Raw genomic sequence first — 21525 nt, 5'->3', positions numbered from 1 at the left:
AGGACATTCACAGGCCTGCACCCTCAGATCCCAGACCAGCAGGACCAGCGTGGCATTTAGAGCACCTGTGCATTTTACAGATGAGGAGAGGGAGGCCCTGGTGGGAAGTGGGCCTGGCCAGCCAAGACTGGCCCAGAACCCAGGCCGGTCGGCCTGCAGTGGTTGGCAGCGGGCACCCGGCACCCACATCATGTTCACTTAGCTTTGTTACCCGGAGGAAGGTCACAACGCCTCAACACTCCCAGGTGACTCTGTGGGGGCTGAGAGTTGCAGGGAGGCTTGTAAATGCTCCCGGGGTGACAGTCAGCAAAGACACTCTGAACACACCCTCAGTTCCATCTGCGGATGGGAGGATTCGTCTGGGGACTTCTCTGACCTGCCAGGGCCAAGCCAGACCCTGTGGCCTCAGGCCCAGGAGCCCACAGAGGCTGGGCGTCATTTCTATCCCAGGCTCTTCCAACTCACCAGAAGCTAGGGGTACAAAGAGAAATAGGCCATGCTCCTGTGGCTCCGTCGGAGCGCTCAGACCAGGGCGGGCAGAGCAGTGAGGTGGACAAACTGCCCTTATCAGCTGTGCCCCCGCACCGCCATCTCTGGGTGGCGCGTGGTGGCGAGAAGCCCCTACCTGTGGGCATGGCTGCTGGACCTGGCATGGCATGGCTGAGACTAGGGACCCGGTGTCTTTCTGGCACCCAGTTCCCATCGTACCACATTTCCGGCACCCCATCGCTGGCCTTCTGCAGAGCTGCTGAGCCGCTGGGCGCATGGCCACTCCTGGGTTCCTGCAGAGAGGCCAGCTCCAGGCTGCAGGCTTCTCTCTGGGGAGGGGACGATCCTGGGACACCTCTGGGGTTTGCGAGGTGACTGTTGGCCTTTGTACAGCCTGTTCTGAACAGGGTCTGGCACAAGGCAGCACAGACTGCTGGGTCCCCGGCAGCCAGGAGCCCCTTATTGCGGCTGGAGCTGGCGCTTCTATTTACAATTTGCCTCTCACGCCCCTTCCCAGCACACCCAGCTGGTCTTGCGGAGGGGCTGGGATTTTCAAGGTGGCTCAGCTGAGGGCACAGGGTCTTGGGAGCTGCCCCACCCACCCTGAGCTAAATGCACAGCCCGAGTCTTGTTAGCCCTGGGTGGGCGGAGGCTCCAGCTCTGTCCTGGGATCCTTCCCAGCCACCCTCAAGTCCTGGACTTCAGTTTTCCTCAAGGCAGAACTGCAGCCCTGTGACCCACCTGTCTCAAGGGGGCCAGGTGGGTGTACAGGCTGCACAGCCACGGTGAAGCCTGAATTTTGGATGCCTGCTCCAGAGTCAGGGGCTAGGGCTGGGCAGGGCCCACCCAGGAAGACACTGGCAGAGGCCCCAAGGGTGGGGGGCGGGCGTCAGCTCTGGGAATGGTTGTGTCTGACACTCACTCTGTGCCCCACAGGGCTTGCCACAGGGCTGGGCACAGCTCCTGCCTCTGCTGGCCAACCTGGCTTGACCTCCAGCTGACTGGGCTGGGACAGCCACAGCCGAGGCCAGCCCACAGTGACAAAGCCTGCTCCCAGCCTCCGTCTCGTGCCCCGGGCTATGGGTCAGCCCAGTCAGCTCTGCTATGGGTGTACAGCCCCAGGCTGGCCCGGCTGGGACAGCGTCGACGCAGGCACAGCCACTGACCTCTCCGGGGGCCATTGGTGAACTGGAATTGGGGTGTCAAGTACTCATGTGTCCTTTAAGCCACGGTGGACTTCCAGAAATTTACCCTTGGGACTAAAACCCCATACAATCAATATCTGCCGGAAGAGAGGCGGATGGCTGGCAGCGGCATTTATGGGAGTGAGCTTGGGGGCAGGGAGTGCCCGGCACGGCCCTAGACCAGGCAAGGAGGATGCAAGGTGCTGGGGGGGGAACAGGACCGGCCTCGGCGAGGGTGAGTCAATGTGCACGGCCAGGGCCCTTCCGTTGTGCCTGGGTCTCCACCACCAGGAGGTGCCAGGTTTCCATTGATAGCAGGGCAGGGACACCATCCTCTTCACCTTTCTACACCTTTGACATTTCCTATCACCCGAAGCCAAAGAGACGCCACAGATTTCTCTAGAAGGCACAGGTGAAGGGAATCCACTCCCCAGATGGAGAGGAGAGTTTCAGAAGAGCCTTAAAGCAGGAGAAGAGATGAGCTAACAGCTGAGTCGCATCCCCACAAGGGAGGCCGAGGGTGTCTATGCAGGTAAAGGTGACAGCCGGCTAGATAAGAGGCTTCACACAGGTGAAAAATCAAGTAACCAGCACAAGATAAAAGGGGTTATTAAGATAAGTGGATTAAGACTCAGAATGAGCTTCAGAATGAGCAGAGAAGGAGCTGAGTGGCCCCGTATCCTCCGTGGGCTGCAGCCTCCAGAGAGCACGGACCCCAGAGGCTCAGAACCCATCTCAGCCCTGACCTCCCCACGGGGCCCACTGCACAGTCACCTTTACACATCAGCTGCCAAAGCCACCTCCCGGCCCCTCCAGCCCCGCATCTCAGCAACAGACCCTTTCCAGAGGCTTCTCAGAATGGCTCTCCCATTGCCCAGCATGCATCAGATTCGAAACAGGCCCCCTGCGGGTCCACATCAAACCATGCGGGAAGCCCCCAAGGCCAGAATGCAGCAGAGGCCCCGAGTCAGGCCCCCAGAGCTGTCTTCGGTTCCTACAGGTGTGGGCTGGGGGGTGCACCCTTTGGGAGACCTCCCAGCACCCCTACCTTGTCTGGTGGCTGGGAAAGGGGCAAGATCTTGCAGTGCGCTGGGCTCTGGTGAGGGAGGCCGTGGGCAAGATGACAGCAGCTGCCCCTCTTGCCTGCGTCCTCCCCGTCCCTATCAGCATCCCCAGAGTGCTTGCCGCTTCGTCAGCTTCCCCTGCCCATGTGTGCCGTGGAAGGGGTGTGGCCTGCACAGAGCGCGGGGGCAATTCCCACGTCAGGCAGCAGCAGCAGGTGCCCACGGCAGCCTTGCCCAAGCTCCTCTGATCTGATTTGCTTCTCACAGTTGTCCTGGGAGGCAGGTCCTATCGGGACATACAGCTTCCAGCACACAGCGGTGCTCCCCGAGACCCCTGCTCCCTGTCCCTTCTTCCTCTTTGATCAAACGACCCCAACCTCACTGACCAGTCAGGGGGTGGTTACTGCCCTGGCAGGCACTACGTAGCCTGGGGCATAAGGGCCAGCTGTGGCCACTGCTGAGTGTTCCCTGTGTACCAGGTGCCGACAGGCAGGAGCGCAGTGGTGGCCTTGCATTTCTCTCATCCTGACTGCTCACCGCCCCTTTCCCAGGCGCACACACACACAGATGCATGGACACACACCACCACCACGTGCACGGGATGCATGGACACACACCACCACGTGCACGGCACACACACATGAACACACACAGATGCATGGACACACACCACCACCACGTGCACGGGATGCATGGACACACACCACCACGTGCACGGCACACACACATGAACACACACAGATGCATGGACACACACTACCACGTGCACGGCACACACACATGAACACACACACAGATGCATGAACACACACCACCACCATGTTCATGGCACACACACACAGATGCATGGACACATACCACCACCATGTGCATGGCACACATACATGCACACATACACACGCACACACACACAGATGCATGGACACATACCACCACCATGTGCATGGCACACACACATGCACACACACACAGATGCATGGACACACACCACCACCATGTGCATGGCACACACACATGCATGCACACACAGATGCATGGACATACCACCACCATGTGCACAACACACACACAGATATATGAACACAAACACAGATGCATGGACACACATGTGCATGGCACACACATGCACAGGCACACAAATGTGTGCAAAGATGTATGCATGTGCACACGCATAAGCACACAGGCAGACACACACGTACACACACTCAGCAAATCAGATGAAGTTGACCAGTGGCTACTTCCCCTGTCAGCATGGCTGCTGCCTCCCAGGAGGGCACTGCTGCCCAGAGGCCCGGGCAGGAGGACCGTGTGCCTGAGGCTGAGGTAGTTCGAAAAGGCAAGTCACACTCCAGAGCCAGGGTCCCCAGTCCATGGGGGGAGCAGACAGTGCTTTTCTACCCTTCACTTTTTAAAGACAGCTTTTTAAAAAGAATGTTTCTTTGGTCCCCAGGTAAACATGTCTGATTCGAGCAGAGTCCTGTCCAGGCTGGCTTCCGGGGACCTGGGCCAGGCCGAGAACCTCGCAGCCCGGGGAGGAAGCCAGCAGCCCGCAGGTGGGCCTGTCCCACCTGCCCAGGATGGGCCACCACTTCATATGCGTGCAGGAGCCACAGCGGGACCATGCTCACATCTCAAGGGCTAGCCAGGGGTCAGGAGGCCAGGGGACCAAGGTGTCCCGCCCACAGACACAGAGGCCAGTGGCCTCACTGGACAAACGTGCCTCCAGGGGGAAGCAGAACTCATCCCTTCCCTGGGGTGGGGTCTCCCAGTGGCCACACCCAACATTCATTCCCAGCTCACTGCTGACAGCCTGGGGTACCTTGGGCGGCTCCTGGTTTCCTGGAAGGCCTCACTATTCTCCTCTGTGAAATATGGCAACCCTCTGCTCCCTAGCCCGGCTGCTGGGAATCAAACTTGACTGTGATCACGCACGCCTGCATTTGTGATGTCATCCTCATGCCCTGGAATGCCACCCCTGGTCCTTCTACAAATTCCAATCTTAGTCCATCTTCCCAGGAGTCACGGCAGGCTGCCCATTGTGGCCACCCTCTCCCGGCGATGGAGGGCTGAATTGTGTCTTCATGAAAGATGAGTCCAAGTTCTAACCTCAGGACCTGTGACCTTGACCTTGGAAAGAGGGTCACTGCGTGGGGTCCTCACCCAGTGACTGGGGTCCACGTGTGAAAAGACAGGGAGGAGACACAGAAGGAGAACGTGCTGTGAGGACAGAGGCGGAGATCGGAGCCACGCAGCCACGAGCCAAGGACACCTGGTGTCCCCAGGAGCTGCAAGAGGCAGGAAGAGTCCTCCCCCAGAGCCTTGGCAGGGAGCTGGGCCTACTGGCACTGGGATTCCGGACTTCCGGGCTCCACCGCTGTGAATGAATCTGTATTGTGCTAAGCCACCCGGCTTGTGGTCATTTGTTACGGCAGCGCCAGGGTTCAGAGCTGGGAGCAGGGAAGGGCCTGGTCAAAGGTGCGAACGCCCCTTCCTCAGCCACTCTGCCACCAGCATGGAAGAAACCGCAGGAAAGCCGCCTGCACCCACACACACAGCGGGCCACCAGCCGGACCTGGCCACTTCCTGTGAGCACAGCTGTCTTTCCCACTCCCCATGCGCTGGGCGTGCATTCAAACTGCCCCCTCGTCCCCCAAGAAAAGCCAAGGGGTTGAAGATGAAGCCTCACACACCTTTATTTCCCCCGCGGCACAAAAGACGGTTCTTCCAACCCCTCTGGGATCCCTGCTGAACACACCGTCCTGGCGTTAACCCAAAAAGAGAAAACCAGTGCCTACTCGGAGGACGTTCCATGACTCTGCAGACGCCAGACTGCCCTGTGGGAAGGGGGCTCCAGGCGACACAGCCGCACTCTGCTGGGAACCTGGATGGGATCCGTCACAGGGTCACCTCCTCCTCCCTGAGTGGGCTCTGCAGCCCCGACAGCTGCCTGTTCCTCTGGCTGATACTGGAGAGGTGCCCATTCTCAAATCCCCTGGAATTGGCCCCTGAAGCCCCCCCGTCCCCGCCTCTCAAGCCAGCTGGGAAGAATGCCTGTCACTGATGCCCCCGGGTGATACCAGCAGTACAGGCGGCCTTCGCCATAGGACACAGTGAGAAAGCAAGGTCTTCACCAGCGTCTTCCCAGCCTCCTGACCACATGAAGGGACCAGAGTGTGGGTCTTTACGGTGGCTCTGTCCCTGCTAATCTCTCTATTTAAGAAAGGAGGGTGGCCCTGGGGCAAAGCTCGCAGCAACCAACATGGGTCCACGGGGCCAGAGCACCCAAAAGCTGACGTGTAGTCAGGGGCTCTCGTGTGTCGTGCACGTCTTCAGGGGCTCGTGTGTGTCGTGCACGGCTTCAGGGGCTCGCGTGTGTCGTGCACGGCTTCAGGGCCTTGCATGTGTCGTGCGCGTCTTCAGGGGCTCACGTGTGTCGTGCACGTCTTAGCGTTACCGGCAACTTGTCACAGGTGACGTTGATTTTTTTAACTGCAGCAATGATTAATACGTCTTCTAGATATAAATGTACTTCAAAAAGAAAGGAGGTGATTTAAAGATCCAAGTCTTAAAATAACAGTGTAGGTGACGCTGGGTTGCCACAGTGGTCTCCAGACACTGAAGCTGTTCTAAAAATGCTCAAGTGTGGGGCCCCTTCCTGACCGAGAGGCGCCTGTGTTCCCTTCTCCTGCAGGCGGGGACCGGGCCTTGGTTTTCACCAGGTCCTCCCGGGGCCCCACCCAGAGCAGCAGCGGGGGCCTGCAGGCTTACCGGGAGCAGCCTGCAGGGTGCCATGCGCTGTCTCAGGCGAGGCACGTAGCGCCCCTAAGCCTGGTTCTATCTTGAAAGGACACCTAGGCGTGAATAGAGCCGGTGCCTACAAAACCTGCGGGAAGGGCTGGATGTGAGTGGGCGTTTGATACACGCGGACGGCTGTCAGTACCGTGTGGTCCACACCAGATGCTGGATGAGGAACACAGAAAGGAAAAGACCCCCCCTAAACAGCCCAATCGAACATCACGAAAGGCCGCGTGCTGGGTCTCATTCGCGCCTCGCGGGCATGGCCCGGTGGTCCTACCGCGGCTGCCCGCTCCTGGTTTGCTCAGTTTTCTAACAGCCTCGCTCATCTGCTTTCCTGGACAGCACTGGGTGCCAACGATCACCGACAGCCCCTCCAACAAGAGGGAGAAGAGGCGGAGACTGGGCCACTTCGTATAGCGAGAATAACATCCCCTGGGCACCAGGCATCCAGCTACGAGGCGAGCTGCTTCCCATCCCGGCCCTGTCACGGAGGGGTGGGTGACTCTGGGCAGCTCTGTTCACCTCCCCAAGCCCCAGTGTCCCCATCTGTAAAATGGGGACCATAATAGTACTTAGGACCTAGGGTTGTTTCAAGAGTTCAAGGAGATAAGTCGTTCCAAAAGCCTCAGTAAAATCCATGTCAATCATGATGAGAATTAACCATCATAATGGCACAAGTCCGCAGGAAAAGGGTTGGAGCGCTTCTATTTAGGCCTAAAGGTTGCATGTAACGCCTTATGGGATATCCACCGAACAGGGCAAATGTGTTTAATGAACCTCAGTGGGATAAGCTGCTCTGTTCTGGGAAGGCCCCTGTAGCCTGACGATGTAGCTCCCCAGGTCACACATTCCTGGGGCTGTTCCTGTGCTGGCGAGCTGTGGGGGCTGATGACGCCAGCGCCGTCGCTAGGGCTGAGGCCCAGGAATGATGAACGTCCACAGCCGGAGAACAGGCGCCCACCAGAGGCAAACGGCGTGTTCCTGCACATTCAAAGCAGACCCGGTTTAAAAATAATGAACAGGGCAGCGGACGGTGATTTGCCTGCAGTCACTCGTTAAACTGCAGTTTCAAAACTGACCAAAAGACTATAAATCGTTCTACTATAAGGACACATGTACACGAATGTTCATTGCAGCACTGTTTACAATAGCAAAGACCTGGAATCAACCCAAATGCCCATTGATAATAGACTGGATTGGAAAAATGTGGCACATATACACCATGGAATATTATGCAGCAATCAGAAATGATGAGTTTGTGTCGTTTGTAGGGACATGGATGAATCTGGAAAACATCATCCTCAGCAAACTGACACAAGAACAGAAAATGAAACACCGCATATTCTCACTCATAGGTGGGTGATGAAAAATGAGAACACATGGACACAGAAAGGGGAGTACTAAACACTGGGGTCTATTGGGGGGAAAAGGGGAGGGCCAGTGGGAGGGGGAGGTGGGGAGGGATAGCCTGGGGAGAAATGCCAAATGTGGGTGAAGGGGAGAAGAAAAGCAAAGCACACTGCCATGTGTGTACCTACGCAACTGTCTTGCATGCTCTGCTCATGTACCCCAAAACCTATAATCCAATAAAAAATTAAAAAAAAAAAAAAAAAAAAAAAAAAAAAAACTGACCAGAGAGCACAGGGGACAGCTGACACCTCCAATCCGCGGATCCTGGCCCAGGATGCTGGGACCTCAAGAGCACGGTCCTGCCGAAGCACCTGCCCGTGGGCAGCGCCCACCGGTGGGCAGCAGGATGCATCGCCGAGGGCTGGCGGACCCCACACACGCGAGTGACCCGCCTCCCGGCCTCCCCGCCCCCCACCGGTGGGGCAGAGCAGCTGACGGCTTGTGGCTGGGAAGGGTGAGCCCTGAAGGGTGAGCGCGCTTCTGCCTCTAAAGCTTCCCCAGGTTCTGTGTGAGCCAGGGCTCCCAGAAGGACCTAAAACAGTCAAGATTCAAGAACTCTGAGGACATTCCACACACTCACAGGGGTGAAGGTGCTGATCACATCAAGAGCGTACTCCGGGCAAACGCTTGGCGCTCACAGGACATAGAAACAGCCCGCTGACTCCAGCAGTGCTGGGCCCGGGAGAGTCTGGCCGCTCCACCACCCACGGGTATAGGCTGAAGTGTGTCCCCCTCAGTCCATATGTTGACGTCTTAACCCCAGGGCCTGAGAAAGTGACTGTGCTTGGATGGGGTCTTTAAAAAGCCCATTCGATTACAATAGGTCATGAGGGTGGGCCCTAATCCAGTCCAACTGGTGTCCTTCTCAAGAGAGGAGATGAGGACACAGGCACACCGAGGAATGGCCCTGCGAGGACACGGGGAGAGGCGGCTGTCTGCACCACGAGGAGAGAGGCCTCGGGAGGAGCCAGCCTGCATGGGCTCCAGCACTGAGAGGGCATGGCCGCCCATGCTGCTTAGCTGTGGAGGCCCCAGTGAACTCACACCCGCCCAGGACAGCCTTCCTAGACAGCCGGGTTACAGCTCCAGCTTCCTTGGGAAAAGGGGACTTCTTCCTGGCCACATCTGGAGGAGCCACAAGGCTCTCTCCCGGGAATAATGCCCAGCAGACTTGGGCTCTAATCCTGCCTGGGCCACTTCCCAGCTGGTGACCCGGGGTGATCCCAAGCTCTGACGGGAGGTGGGTGCCCAGCTCTGCCACCCATGTCCCATGCGGCCAGAGGGCCAGGGCAGCAACCGCTCTGCCAGCGGTTCTCTTCCGTGTAGCCCAGCCCTGTGGGGATGCCACGGGCCTGGGGCTTGGCCCTCTACCCAGGCGCTGAGCTGGAGGTGGCTCTGAGCAGACCTGCACAGCCATCGGCGGAACCCCGCCCTTCCCAGGCTGTCACAGTCTCACGCTCAAGCCTCTATTTCTGCTTTTAATTAACAAAGTGTGTTGGTCACTGAGAGGCTGCAGTTATCTCTGGTGTGTCCCCTGGGGACCAGGACTCCTCCCAAAGCCCTGTGCTGACGCAGAGTTGGGGGGTAGGGATGATTCCCGCCTTGGGAAGGGGGGGGGTCAGCACTGCGCACAGGAGGGACCAAGGCACAGCCCGCTGGGCTGCTGACCCCACCCCAGCTCAGTACCGGGGGAAACCTGAATGCAGACCTTGCTCCAGGGAAGGAACGGAACTACCAGAATGTTCTTCCGAAGGATGGAAGTCCGTGTGATTTAGGTACATAAAGAATGTACAAGGAGTACTGAACCACACAGACAAAACGAGGCTGCAGAGGGCAGTGAACTACTGTTTCTGCGACTTCTCCGCGACTCTAAAACGAACGGAAAGCAGAAAGGACGTGGGCGGCCCGTCAGTGGTCACGTGGCATCTGTGACACCAGCCAAGGGTGCCTGTGTGTGTTTACGGATCCATCCATAAATAGTCAAGCCTAAAACCCGCCTGGGAGCCTGAGCCTGGAAATCCAGGATACGGCTCCCGGGGGAAGAAGCCGGCTCTGGGGCCCTCCCCACACGCAGCTTGCAGCTTCAGAAAGACGCCTAAAGCAGATACACCAGGTGCCAGGACCTTGGCAAGGCCGGGGTAGGTTCTGTCATTCTGTATGGTTCCTGCCTGTGGATCTTTCACAATCATTCATTATTCATGAAGGTTTTCACGACGATAGGCGGTGGTCCCTCCCCGCTGTGAGAGCCTGCGCCACTTCCACACAGGTCAGGGGCCGGCACCCAGGGCGGGCTGGCCTACAGTCCCGACACATCCCCGAGGCACCTCCAGGAGGCTGGCCCTGCGACGGCCCATTTCACAGACAGGGAAACCAAGGCCTGGAGCGTTAGGACTTGCCCATGGCCCCACAGGCTGCAGACTCCCACCCGCTTCAACAACTGCTAGGCCCACATCCTAAGCACCGCGCCGCTGTCCGCGAGGTCAGACAGGTCACTCCTCAGGGCCCCCACGGGCCGCACGCTCCCAACTGGCACAGGTCAGAATGTGAAGAGGGCGCCTTTACAGGGCAGTGCTCATGGTCCAGGGCACCTGGCCTCACACACTAGCAATCAGAGAGCCCTGTGCAAAACACCTGGGAGCAGCATCTCACGGCCCACGAGGGAGGAAAGCAAGCGGCACCTTCCGAGCACGTGGGAAGAGGCCGGCCTTGTGGGGCCAGATCTGAGGAAGTCAGGGCCAGCAGCAGAGAGACCCTGACCCAAAAAAGGGTGGGAAGGGGCAGATAAGGAATGAGGCTGGACTTAGGAGCGGTCACCCTGACGAGACAGGGTTCCTGGACAAGGTGACGTCCCCAGGAGACATGGGGAGGCCAAGCCAGGGCCTGGGCACCAAGCTAACTAACCTAGATGTCTGGTGGGCTGCAGGTACTGAGGCCGCACCTGGGTGGAGGCAGGTTTTGCAGGCCTGGGACGGGCCTGTGCTAGACAGAGAGGGATGGGAGCGCTCCCGCCAGCTCCGCTCCTCGACCAGGATGGCTCCACAGGCCAGCCTGTGCTCAGCGGGTGGGCACCACCAGGCCGCTTCCTGCCACCCCACGTCACTTTAGAGTGTGAGCACCCAGCAGCTCCTGGAGCCAAGACGAAGGCGGCCCCGCTCCAGCTTCTGGGGACTGAGTAACTCATTCTCCTCTGCTCACAGCAATCAGATGAAGGAGAAACCAGCCCAGCCTGCTGGGCTTGCAGCAGCCGGAGGTTTTCCTGGCTGTTGGTGGGCACCTGCCAGCAGGGAGTGCCTGGGCAGGAAACAGCCATACAGTGCGGGGGATGAGGGTGGGGTCCCTGATGGCCTCGACCACAGCAGCTGCGGGTGTTCAGCAGCACACTGGGGCCAAAGACCCCGAGGGTGGCCCTTGGGTGCCAGTCACCAACAGAGAACACCTCTGTCCCCCGCTGAGTGCCTTCGTGAGAGCCTGGCTGCTGGGCTGGGGAGGATGAATCACTGTGGCACTGTAATGGAACAAGCAACCAGGGCCTGCCCTGGAGCGCTCTCACCCTCAGGTTTCCAGACGGGAGGCACATTCTGACATTTCTAGGTGTTCTTCATGCTCCAAACTCTCCCAGCCTCCTGCAGCCAAGTGGCCTGCCCGGGCCTGGCCTCTGGGGACAGCTGTGCCACTGAGACGCAGAATCTAGGTCTCAGAGCCAGAGGGAACTGTGCTCTCCTGCTGGAACTGGGCCCAAAGTAGAAACCCAGCATGGGTGCTGGAGTGGGCGAGGGTTCCCTTCAAAGCTGGCTGCTCTTTTCCTCTGCCCCAAGGAGATCAGAGGGTGCCATGTGGCAGCACACACTGCTACAAAGCACAAAAGGCTCGTGATGCCCACACTGGCACCTGCTCCCCCCTTCTGCAGAGCCCTCTTCCTGTCCTGGCGTCAGGATGTACAAGACAACAGGGCGGAGCTTTGCGGGAAAGTGGGGCGTCCTCGGCAGCATCCGGCCAGTCCACCCCCCAGAGTCAGCCACGGGGACACCCCTCGTGCAGAAGCTAGACTCATTGAGCTTCAGTGACACATGAGACCTCTTCCGTGTTGCACATTGTGCATGAGAGAGGGCAGGGGAAGGAGAGAGATTTCCAGTCACTCACGCTCACGGTTTTCAAACCTTTAAAAATCAGTGGGCACTTCTTTCTGCCTAAAACCTGGAGGGTGTCTTAAAGCTATAACGCAGCTCAAGGAGCAGGAGCAGATGGACGGAAGCACTTGGATAAGCGGGGCCTCGGGAGTGAATAGGGAGCCCTAGACGCCCCAGTTTTCGTCTCAGTTCCTGCTGGGGTGGTGCCTGTGTGCGGGAGGGAGCCTGAGCCCCACAGGTTTGGGGGTTTCGGGCAAATGTCAGGGATGGAGGTGACTTAGAGATGGGGAAACTGAGGCCGGGTGAGGAACAGCACTATGATCCTGCCATTCTTGGGCCCCATTTCCTCTGTGTAGAGAGGACCCTGTCAGATGGTGTGAGCCCTCGGGCCGGCCACCCTCTGAACGCAGGGGCAGCAGGGTGAGGGCACAGGCGAGGGTGCACATGCACCCTGAGGCCACAGAGATTGAAACATGAGGGCCAGTTTTTGCCCAGGAGACAGGTATGTTCTGGAGCCGGTTGGGGTAAGGGGTAGAACTCTTAGGTCTCCCTGGGGGTGAGGCATCTCACTATCTCTACAGCTCATCTTTGAGCATCAGTGCTAAGTCCCAGTACCCCGTCCACAACACCCCAGCCTCAGGCTAACAAGGCCTGGTACACAGCCCACAAAGTGCTGGCTGGTAGGGAGTGTGGGCGCGGGGAGGTGGGGGCCGGAGACTAAGGCATCCCAGCTCTCCCTGGCCCCACACCAGGCCTCTTGATGGATCCACTGCAGGGACACCGTGCGCTGTGATCCCTGCTCTACAGGTGAGTGCAGCAGCCTCGCAGAGCCGAGGCCAACTACTTCACTTCCCATGGACTTCAAAGGCCGGGGTCCCAAGACAGCTTCCGGCAGCCCGGGACCAATGCCAAGTTCAGGAGCAGAGGAGAGGGCGAGAGAGGGGGAGGGTCTGCCAGCGGAGACAGGGGCCAGCTGGGGAGGGCCAGGGCCATGGCTGGTGGGGTGGCCCAGGACTATCTGAGCCAGGGGGATGGTGGCTGGAGAGCGGAAACCTTTGGCAGCCCGTAGGGTGGGCTGGGGGGCGGGTCATGCCCGTCACTCACACAATGGCTGACACTCACCCAGCGTCTGCATACACAGACCATCTCCGGACGTCTCGAGGGCCAGCCATGACACTCACTTCACAGACGGGTAACCAAGGTTTAGGAGGCAGAGAAACTCTGCTGACCCTGGGACCTGAGGTGAAGCACTCCCGCTGCGTCTGCCGCGGCCAGGCCTTCGGATCGGGTTGGAGGCGGTGCTTGCCACCATCACCACCATCCACCTCTTAGGCCCAGCCCCCACCCTGCCCTGGCCTCGCCAGGCCTCCAGAACAGGGTCACATGCCCCACCCCGGTCCCTGCTGGCCTGGCTTGAATTTTGCTAAATTTGGGTGACTTCCCGTAAGAAGGGCCTTCCTGCCCCACTGGCCTGCATCGGGGCTCCTCTCCCTCTGGCCAATGCGGGGGGCCTCCCTAGAGTGCTCCCCTCCCACCCAGGACCAGGAGCTGCCCCAAAGCTGCACAGTGCAGCCGGCAGGATGCCTGGACCCTTTAAGCGACCTGACTGCTGTGCCGTATTCACCGAAATAGGCGGGCACATCGGGACGCACAGCTGCCAGACTCTGGCACTTTAAGCGACCCATACTCCCTGCGTCGCATTCACCCTAATACGCAGGCATACAAATGCCACTGCTTAGGGTGGCAGCCCAGCGAAAGGGACCCACAGCGGAGCACCCTTTAGTTGACTCTGTCGTATTCACAGCGATAGCTGGTCATGAGAAATCCCGCTGGCTCCCAGGAAAGGGGCCAGAGCTGCGGATGCCCCGCCACAACACCCACGTCTTTCCCTGCTGACCATCCCCAAGGGCCCCTTTAACAACCCCTCCCTCCACCCCCACTCCCACACCAAGCCCGTATTCACCCCAATAGCACATCAAGCCCTCCGCAGTACCGGGACACTGAGCTCCCTCCCCTGGCCGAGGAAGGCCCTTCCCCAAGAGGGAGGCAGCTGAGTGTGAGCCAGCACCAGCCAGAGAAAGGACAAAGGCACGGGTGACAGAGCGCCCTCTGTGCTGTCCCCAGGCGCCTGGGGGCGGTTCCCTCCTGGCTCAGAAGCACAGGGCGATTCCTGAGGGGCCATCCATGGCCAGCAGTCAGAGGCCTGCTGTCTCCAAGCCGGGGTGGTGCTTCTGCTCGTCCAGCCACAGCAGGGCCTACTGCAGGTCTGGATGAAGGGAAGGCAACCCCAGGCTGGTCACAACGGGCAGTCTGACCAGCTGCCTGCAAAGGTGGGGTATACCCCAAATCCCCTCCCTATGTTCCCACTTAAACTCCCTGAGAATGTGCATATTTAGAGGCAACACGGTCCTGTCTCCACTTTCCCTGTCGTCCTTGGCTTCATGTCTGCAGGGCCAGAGGGGAGCCCAGAGCCAGTTGAGTTCACCTGCATTCACCACATAAAGTATTAGGGGTCCCGTGGAGGTGAGACTCCCTCCAAGGGCTCCATTCCAAAATCAGAAATGAGGGGACCCTGGGAAAAGTCACACATGCTCTTGTCCTGCCATCCTAGGGCGTGGAGGAAATGAGCCGGTCACGTCCCTCACCAGCCAATGCTGGTGAAACCAGGACGTGGTGGGTGGGACTTGCGAGATGGGGGCAGCCGGTCTCAATCTCCCCATCTCCCTGGGATGACACAGTCTGATGGCCTTCCATGTGTGCCTCACTTGACCGTAGAGCACCTACTGTGTGCCAGCCCCTGGGAAGAGAACCTGGAGCAAACGTCCAGCCCACCATGCAGGGGAATGGATGACATGCACCATGAACCGGGCTTGGCCCGGTTGCTTTCTCCATAGGAAGCCATTCAATTAAATGAACGAGATCATTTCAGTATAAATTCAGAGAAAACAGGCTGGACGTGGTGGCTCGTGCCTGTAATCCCAGCACTTTGGGAGGCCGAGGCAGGCGGATCACCTGAGGTCAGGAGTTCGAGACCAGCCCAGCCAACATGGCAAAACCCTGTCTCTACTAAAAATACAAAAATTAGCCAGGCATGGTGGCAGACGCCTGTAATCCCAGCTACTCAGGAGGCTGAGGCAGGAGAATTGCTTGAACCTAGTGGGGCAGAGGTTGCAGCGAGTGGTGATTACATCACTTAAGAAAACAAAACACAGAGCTGAGAACTGCTTTGGAATGGGTATCGGGTCAGGAGCAGAGGGTCTCAGGGAGGCGGCATCCGAGCTGGGACCTGAATTAGATGGAGCCCACCATGTGCAGGTCTGAGGAGGGGCTGAAAGCAGAGGCACCTAGAGTGCAAAGGCCCTGGGGTCAAAGCCAGGCCTGAGGCTGGACCCCTATCAGCAAGGAGGGGAGAGGGAGGGGAGAGGGAGGGGAGGGGGAGGGGAGAGGGAGGGGAGAGGGAGGGGAGAGGGAGGGGAGAGGGAGGGGAGGGGAAGAAAGGGGAAAGGGAGGGGAGAGGGAGGGGAGAGGGAGGGGAGAGGGAGGGGAGGGGGAGGGGAGGGGGAGGGGAGGGGGAGGGGAGGGGGAGGGGAGAGGGAGGGGAGAGGGAGGGGAGAGGGAGGGGAGGGGGAGGGGAGAGGGAGGGGAGAGGGAGGGGAGGGGAAGGGGAGAGGGAGGGGAGAGGGAGGGGAGAGGGAGGGGAGAGGGAGAGGAGAGGGAGGGGAGAGGGAGGGGAGAGGGAGGGGAGGGGAGGGGAAGAAAGGGGAGAGGAAGGGGAGAGGGAGGGAAGGGGAAGAAAGGGGAGAGGAAGGGGAGAGGGAGGGGAGAGGGAGGGGAGAGGGAGGGGAGGGGAAGAAAGGGGAAAGGAAGGGGAGAGGGAGGGGAGGGGAAGAAAGGGGAGAGGGAGGGGAGAGGGAGGGGAGAGGGAGGGGAGAGGGAGGGGAGAGGGAGGGGAGGGGAAGAAAGGGGAAAGGGAGGGGAGAGGGAGGGGAGAGGGAGGGGAGAGGGAGGGGAGAGGGAGGGGAGGGGGAGGGGAGGGGGAGGGGAGGGGGAGGGGAGAGGGAGGGGAGAGGGAGGGGAGGGGGAGGGGAGGGGGAGGGGAGAGGGAGGGGAGAGGGAGGGGAGGGGAAGGGGAGAGGGAGGGGAGAGGGAGGGGAGAGGGAGGGGAGAGGGAGAGGAGAGGGAGGGGAGAGGGAGGGGAGAGGGAGGGGAGGGGAGGGGAAGAAAGGGGAGAGGAAGGGGAGAGGGAGGGAAGGGGAAGGAAGGGGAGAGGAAGGGGAGAGGGAGGGGAGAGGGAGGGGAGAGGGAGGGGAGGGGAAGAAAGGGGAAAGGAAGGGGAGAGGGAGGGGAGGGGAAGAAAGGGGAGAGGGAGGGGAGAGGGAGGGGAGAGGGAGGGGAGAGGGAGGGGAGAGGGAGGGGAGGGGAAGAAAGGGGAGAGGAAGGGGAGAGGGAGGGGAGGGGAAGAAAGGGGAGAGGAAGGGGAGAGGGAGGGGAGAGGGAGGCGAGAGGGAGGCGAGAGGGAGGGGAGAGGGAGGGGAGAGGGAGGGGAGGGGGAGGGGAGAGGGAGGGGAGGGGAAGAAAGGGGAGAGGAAGGGGAGAGGGAGGGGAGAGGGAGGCGAGAGGGAGGCGAGAGGGAGGGGAGAGGGAGGGGAGAGGGAGGGGAGAGGGAGGGGAGGGGAAGAAAGGGGAGAGGAAGGGGAGAGGGAGGGGAGGGGAAGAAAGGGGAGAGGGATGGGAGGGGAAGAAAGGGGAGAGGAAGGGGAGAGGGAGGGGAGGGGAAGAAAGGGGAGAGGGAGGGGAGAGGGAGGGGAGAGGGAGGGGAGGGGAAGAAAGGGGAGAGGGAGGGGAGAGGGAGGGGAGGGGAAGAAAGGGGAAAGGAAGGGGAGAGGGAGGGGAGGGGAAGAAAGGGGAGAGGAAGGGGAGAGGGAGGGGAGGGGGAGGGGAGAGGGAGGGGAGAGGGAGGGGAGAGGGAGGGGAGAGGGAGGGGAGGGGAAGAAAGGGAGAGGAAGGGGAGAGGGAGGGGAGGGGAAGAAAGGGGAGAGGAAGGGGAGAGGGAGGGGAGGGGAAGAAAGGGGAGAGGAAGGGGAGAGGGGGGGAGGGGAAGAAAGGGGAGAGGGAGGGGAGAGGGAGGGGAAGGGAAGAAAGGGGAGAGGAAGGGAGGAGGGAGGGAAGGGGAAGGGGGCGCAGGGGAGGGGGAGGAGAAGGGTGTCTCACGCCTGTGGGGTCTGGAAAGGTGTCAGGACTTACTGAGACCCATGGTGCCTCTCCAAGGGCTCTAAGTGGGCTCATTACATGAAGTGGTTTATCGTTTTCAAGACCATGTGGCTGCTGGCTGGGGAAAGGCTAGGGAGGCCACAACAGAGGAAGGAACCTGCTAGGCAGCCATGTGAAGCTCCAGGCTGGAGCTGGCAGGGCCAGGAGGGGAGTGGAGACCAGTCCTGCAGGAAACAGCCGGATGTGACGTGGGCTGGGAGGCCGGGCAAAGCATGTGCTCTCAGCCCGGGGGGCTCTGAGGTTTGCGACAAAGGCCCTCTGGGAATTCTAGATCCCTCTAAGCCGGCCAAGAAGGCTCATGTCCCACGCCCTCAAGCCCTGGTCCTGAGGAATGGCTGGTGCCCACCTCGCTTCGTGTAGCTGCCAGCACATGGCAACTCCGCACCCTTGTGCACGTGCTCCCAGACGTCCTGGCTCAGGACAACTGAGATGCTGAAAGAACAGGGTGGCCCCTACTCGGCCGCCACCCTACCACCCTCCGGAGAAGCTGCACTACCCGCCCATACATCTCCACGGGAAGGTTACCCAGCCTCGGCCAAGACCCAAAACCCCTTACAAATCTTCAGCAGCCCGGGAGCCCCATCCTCGGGTTGTTAGCTGTCTCCTCGAGCTGGGGGCTCGGTAAATCAAGCAGAGCTGGCATCGGGAACGATACTCTTTCCTTTGTGCCGGTCACAAGCAGCATGAGGACATCCCGGGCGGCGTGCCTGTTGCTGTGGGGACCCAACATCTACGCCCCAGCACACCGGCGCGCTCCCTGGGCACCTGCCAACCCTGCGAGCGGTGGGCACTTCTCTCTACCTGGCCCATGGATTCCACCAGGGGGTTGGTATCGATGGCTCCATCCCCTGACAGCTCCCTTCCCATCGCAACGACCGGATCCTTCTGGCGCTGTGCACCCGTGTGCCCCTGCCCCTCTACAACCCCCTGTCCAGGGCGTCAGAGCTTCCAGCTCCCCAGGCTCCTCCAGGAGAACTCTGAGCTGGATCTGCACCATTTCTCAGCTGTGGCCACACACTCAGATTCACTGGTCCCTTGAACACTAATTGGGATGTACCTTCCGTTATCTGGGGTAAGTTCTCCACCTGCACGCCCTGCCTGTGTGTGCACACGTGTGCGGGCTTAACCACAGAGTCAGCCGAGAGCACCAGTCCCCAAAACACAGCTGTCAGAGACACACACAGCCTTCTACCCGCCAGCTTGTCAGAGTGCTTCTCCCTCCCCCAAGCATAACATGTCAGATTACTATCACAGCTCACAGCCAGGCTGGGATTTCAGTGGAGAAACTGATCCCAGACATTCTCAGCACTGTAAACACAATCCTGGGTGGGGGCGGGGCGGGGGTCTTGCATTCACATTCTGTGAAGAGCTGAAAGCAGTCCTTTGAAGAACTTGCCTATGCGTGGCCCAGTCTGGAGCCAGAAAGGAGCCTCCACTGGACACGCAGGATGCTTGCCCGGGTTCAACATCTGCAGGACAGCCTCTCCGGGGCCAGGCCCAGGACTACGGGCCGGAGGCTCCACACCGGGCCCATCTGCTGTGTCACCTTTCCTAAACACAGTCTGGCAAGACAGACACACGCGGCGCCTGCCTCCAGGGCACTCCAGGCCAGCCCCACACGCGTGCAGCAGACAATGGGATCGGCAGCTCGGGAGCCTGAGCCCTGGAGGGAGCCACCAGACACCTGCCGCCACCCGGGTTGCGCCAAACCTGCCTGATGTCTGCGAAGCCCCCTTCCACCTGGCAGGTTCAAGGAATGGCAGGGCCCTGTGTATCAAGGAGGTGGGATACAAACGGGCAGAGGAGCCTTACTCTTGAGGGTGGGGGCAGGGTTTCTGTTCAGTCCGGGATCTGGATCAGCCCTGGTGCAGGCAGACCCAAGAGCATCTAGCTAGGATCCCAAAGCCTGGCCCACTTCTCCAGGCTGTGGGAGGCAGTATCAGGTGGCGTGGGACCCTTACCCACGTCTGCCTGTAAAAGGCACCTTGAAGAGACTGGGGTAGACACACAGAAGGGAGAAAGTGACAAAACAGGAGAGGAATCCACCCAGCTGCTTCAGCAGGGCAGACTCCTCCGCCCAGAGACAAGGGAGGGGAAGGGAAGCCCACCCTGTGACCCTTCCACACCCCCAGCAGCCACCCCAAAGCCCAACTCCAGTTGGCTTCGGACAGGAGGCAGCCCAGCCGTCTGGGTGGGGGTCGGGGACGGTGCCTGGGAAGACCAGGATGGGCCTGGGGGGTGGGGGTGCAGACTCTGGCCTCCTCCCTGCATGCCCCACCCTCCCGCACCCGCCCCCCCCCCCAGGAATCTTCAAGTGCAGAAGACCCTCTTGAGGACTCAAGCACCTCCACAATCCCTGATGCTCCGGATCTTGAGGGGGTGCGTGCCCCAGAGATGGGGGCTGTGGGCAAGGGTCCTTCCCTCGCCTGTAATCCAGGCAGCCCCTGCCTCTGCGGACTCAGACACTGCCGCCCTCCCAGGCCCGCAGCTGGGACGCCAAACTCGGATCCCAGACCCTAACCAGACCGTCCAGACCTGCCTCCTGAGAGCCCGCGGCGGCCGAGTTGGGGACACAGACCCCCTGGTCAGGGTCTGCGGCGGTCCCGGCTCCTTTAAGCCCCACCAAATGGGGAGCGGGGCCAGGCGCGCCGCCTCCCCACGCGCGGGCCGCACCCGCCCCAACCCGCCCGGCGCCGACCCGCCCTGGCCCGGGGCGCCCGGCCTCCCCCGCTCCCCAACTCCCCCGCGCCACCGGCCACTGCCAGGGTCCCCGCGCCGGACCCCGCGGCCTCCGGTTCGCTCCGGCCCTGCCAGGCGGCGCCCCCCGATCCTTCCCGGTCCCGCCGCCCTCTGCGCCCCTGCGTTCCCCGGGCCGCCGCGCTCCTACCGTGCCGCGGGCTGGGTGCTCCGGGCCGGCCGGGCGCGCGGGGTCTCCGCTGGCGGCGCGGGCCGGGCTGCAGGAAATGCCAGCAGATGGTCCCCCCGCGCGAGGCGGAGCGAGGGCGCGGCGGAGGGAGGAGGCCCGGGAGCCCGGGGCGGGGGCAGGAGGCGCGGCGGCCGCAAAACCCGGGCCGAATCCAATCGCCGCGCGGAGCCGGCGCCCAGGCTCCCCCCACCGGCTGCGGCGTCTCCTCGCCCCCCGACCCCCCGCGCGCGCTCCGGGGCTCACACTCACCCCTGCGGCCTGGACGCTCCGCTGAAACGGCCAGGAGGCTCGGCGGGTGGGGAGTGGCGAGGGGGTCAGCTTCGTGGGGTTCTCCAGTGTATGGGGTGCGAGCCCCCAGCCAGCCTAGCCAGAGTGCGGGGAACCTTCTTTCCCTTTCCGAACCCAAGGGAAGGTCGCTGTTTCTCCCCCACTTCATTCCCCCCTCAGTCCCCCACCCCGCTCAGGAGCCGTCGGGACACCCCAGGAACCGCAGACGTCTTAGTCTGCTGTCCCCGCCCCTCACGTGCTAAAAAGGACCCCTCAGTCACACTCCAGGTTTCAAACGGGATCTTTCTCAGGACTCTTTGGACAAGAAGCCACCCTCATCCTGCGTTTCCTCCTCACCTTTTTCTACCCTCCAGAGACTTTTTAGGGCCCCTAGTTCTCTTGTATATAAAAGACATTCCAAGTCCCCTCCACAGCCCCCCACCACGCGAGCTGAGGAGTCCTCCCCTGGCCCTGGCTCCCTGACTGTCGACCCTAAATTGGGTGTGAGCCCAGGGTTGGCCCCAGGGCGTTTCCAGCCGCAGTGTCCAAGCCTGGAGGTGCCCTGCAGGGCCTTCCTATCCCCAGATGTAAGTAGACCCCTCAAGAGGGCGTGGAGCCTTTTCTAAGCAGAACTTTAAAAGGGGCAGGGCAGGCCCTCCGCAGAGAGCCCCGCGCTCCTCCCCACACAGACTTGCCATCGACCCACGTTTCCACGGTTTCACTCTTTGCCGAGCTGCAGGTGCAATCGAGCAACCCTAAGCCTGGCTGTCACGGGCGTGTGTAAGACCTCCAGGCAGGGCTGCGGAGGGAGAGTCCCCCAGGAAGCCTCCTCCAGCCCTTGAAGGCGGAGCGGCACAGCATGCGGGTGTTCTGCCCTCAACAAGCCAGGCCCTTCCCCTCTCAGCCCAGGCCTCGCCCACCGCGTTAGACCAGGTGGTGGGTCTCCTCCAGGGGTAGCAGAGCCAGCGCCTGTGTGCCGATCACAGAGG

The 21525-nt window shown here is 60.8% G+C and overlaps 1 protein-coding gene across 7 annotated transcripts in view; it reads right to left on the bottom strand.

Annotated features, from left to right (window-relative positions):
- The window catches only part of OSBPL5 (oxysterol binding protein like 5), a 78912-nt gene extending 58138 nt beyond the window's left edge, over positions 1–20774 (bottom strand). For 2 of the 7 annotated variants that reach the window (XM_078341753.1, XM_078341751.1), the window contains exon 1: positions 20519–20774. Coding sequence is in view for 1 of the 7 variants with exons in the window: in XM_054241210.2 (XP_054097185.1) it covers positions 13195–13218 (24 nt within the window). In the remaining 6 variants the exon portion in view is untranslated. Of the gene's footprint in view, positions 1–2721; positions 2888–13194; positions 13416–20230; positions 20337–20518 lie in introns of those variants that run through there. The other 5 variants (XM_054241213.2, XM_054241211.2, XM_078341752.1 and 2 more) reach the window with 3 other exon arrangements.
- Positions 20775–21525: the final 751 nt, after the last annotated feature.

The sequence above is a fragment of the Callithrix jacchus genome, chromosome 10 (assembly GCF_049354715.1).
Source record: "Callithrix jacchus isolate 240 chromosome 10, calJac240_pri, whole genome shotgun sequence".
NCBI lineage: Eukaryota > Metazoa > Chordata > Mammalia > Primates > Cebidae > Callithrix > Callithrix jacchus.
Note: the sequence above shows the minus strand (reverse complement) of the source record. Positions and strands in the feature narration are given on the sequence as shown.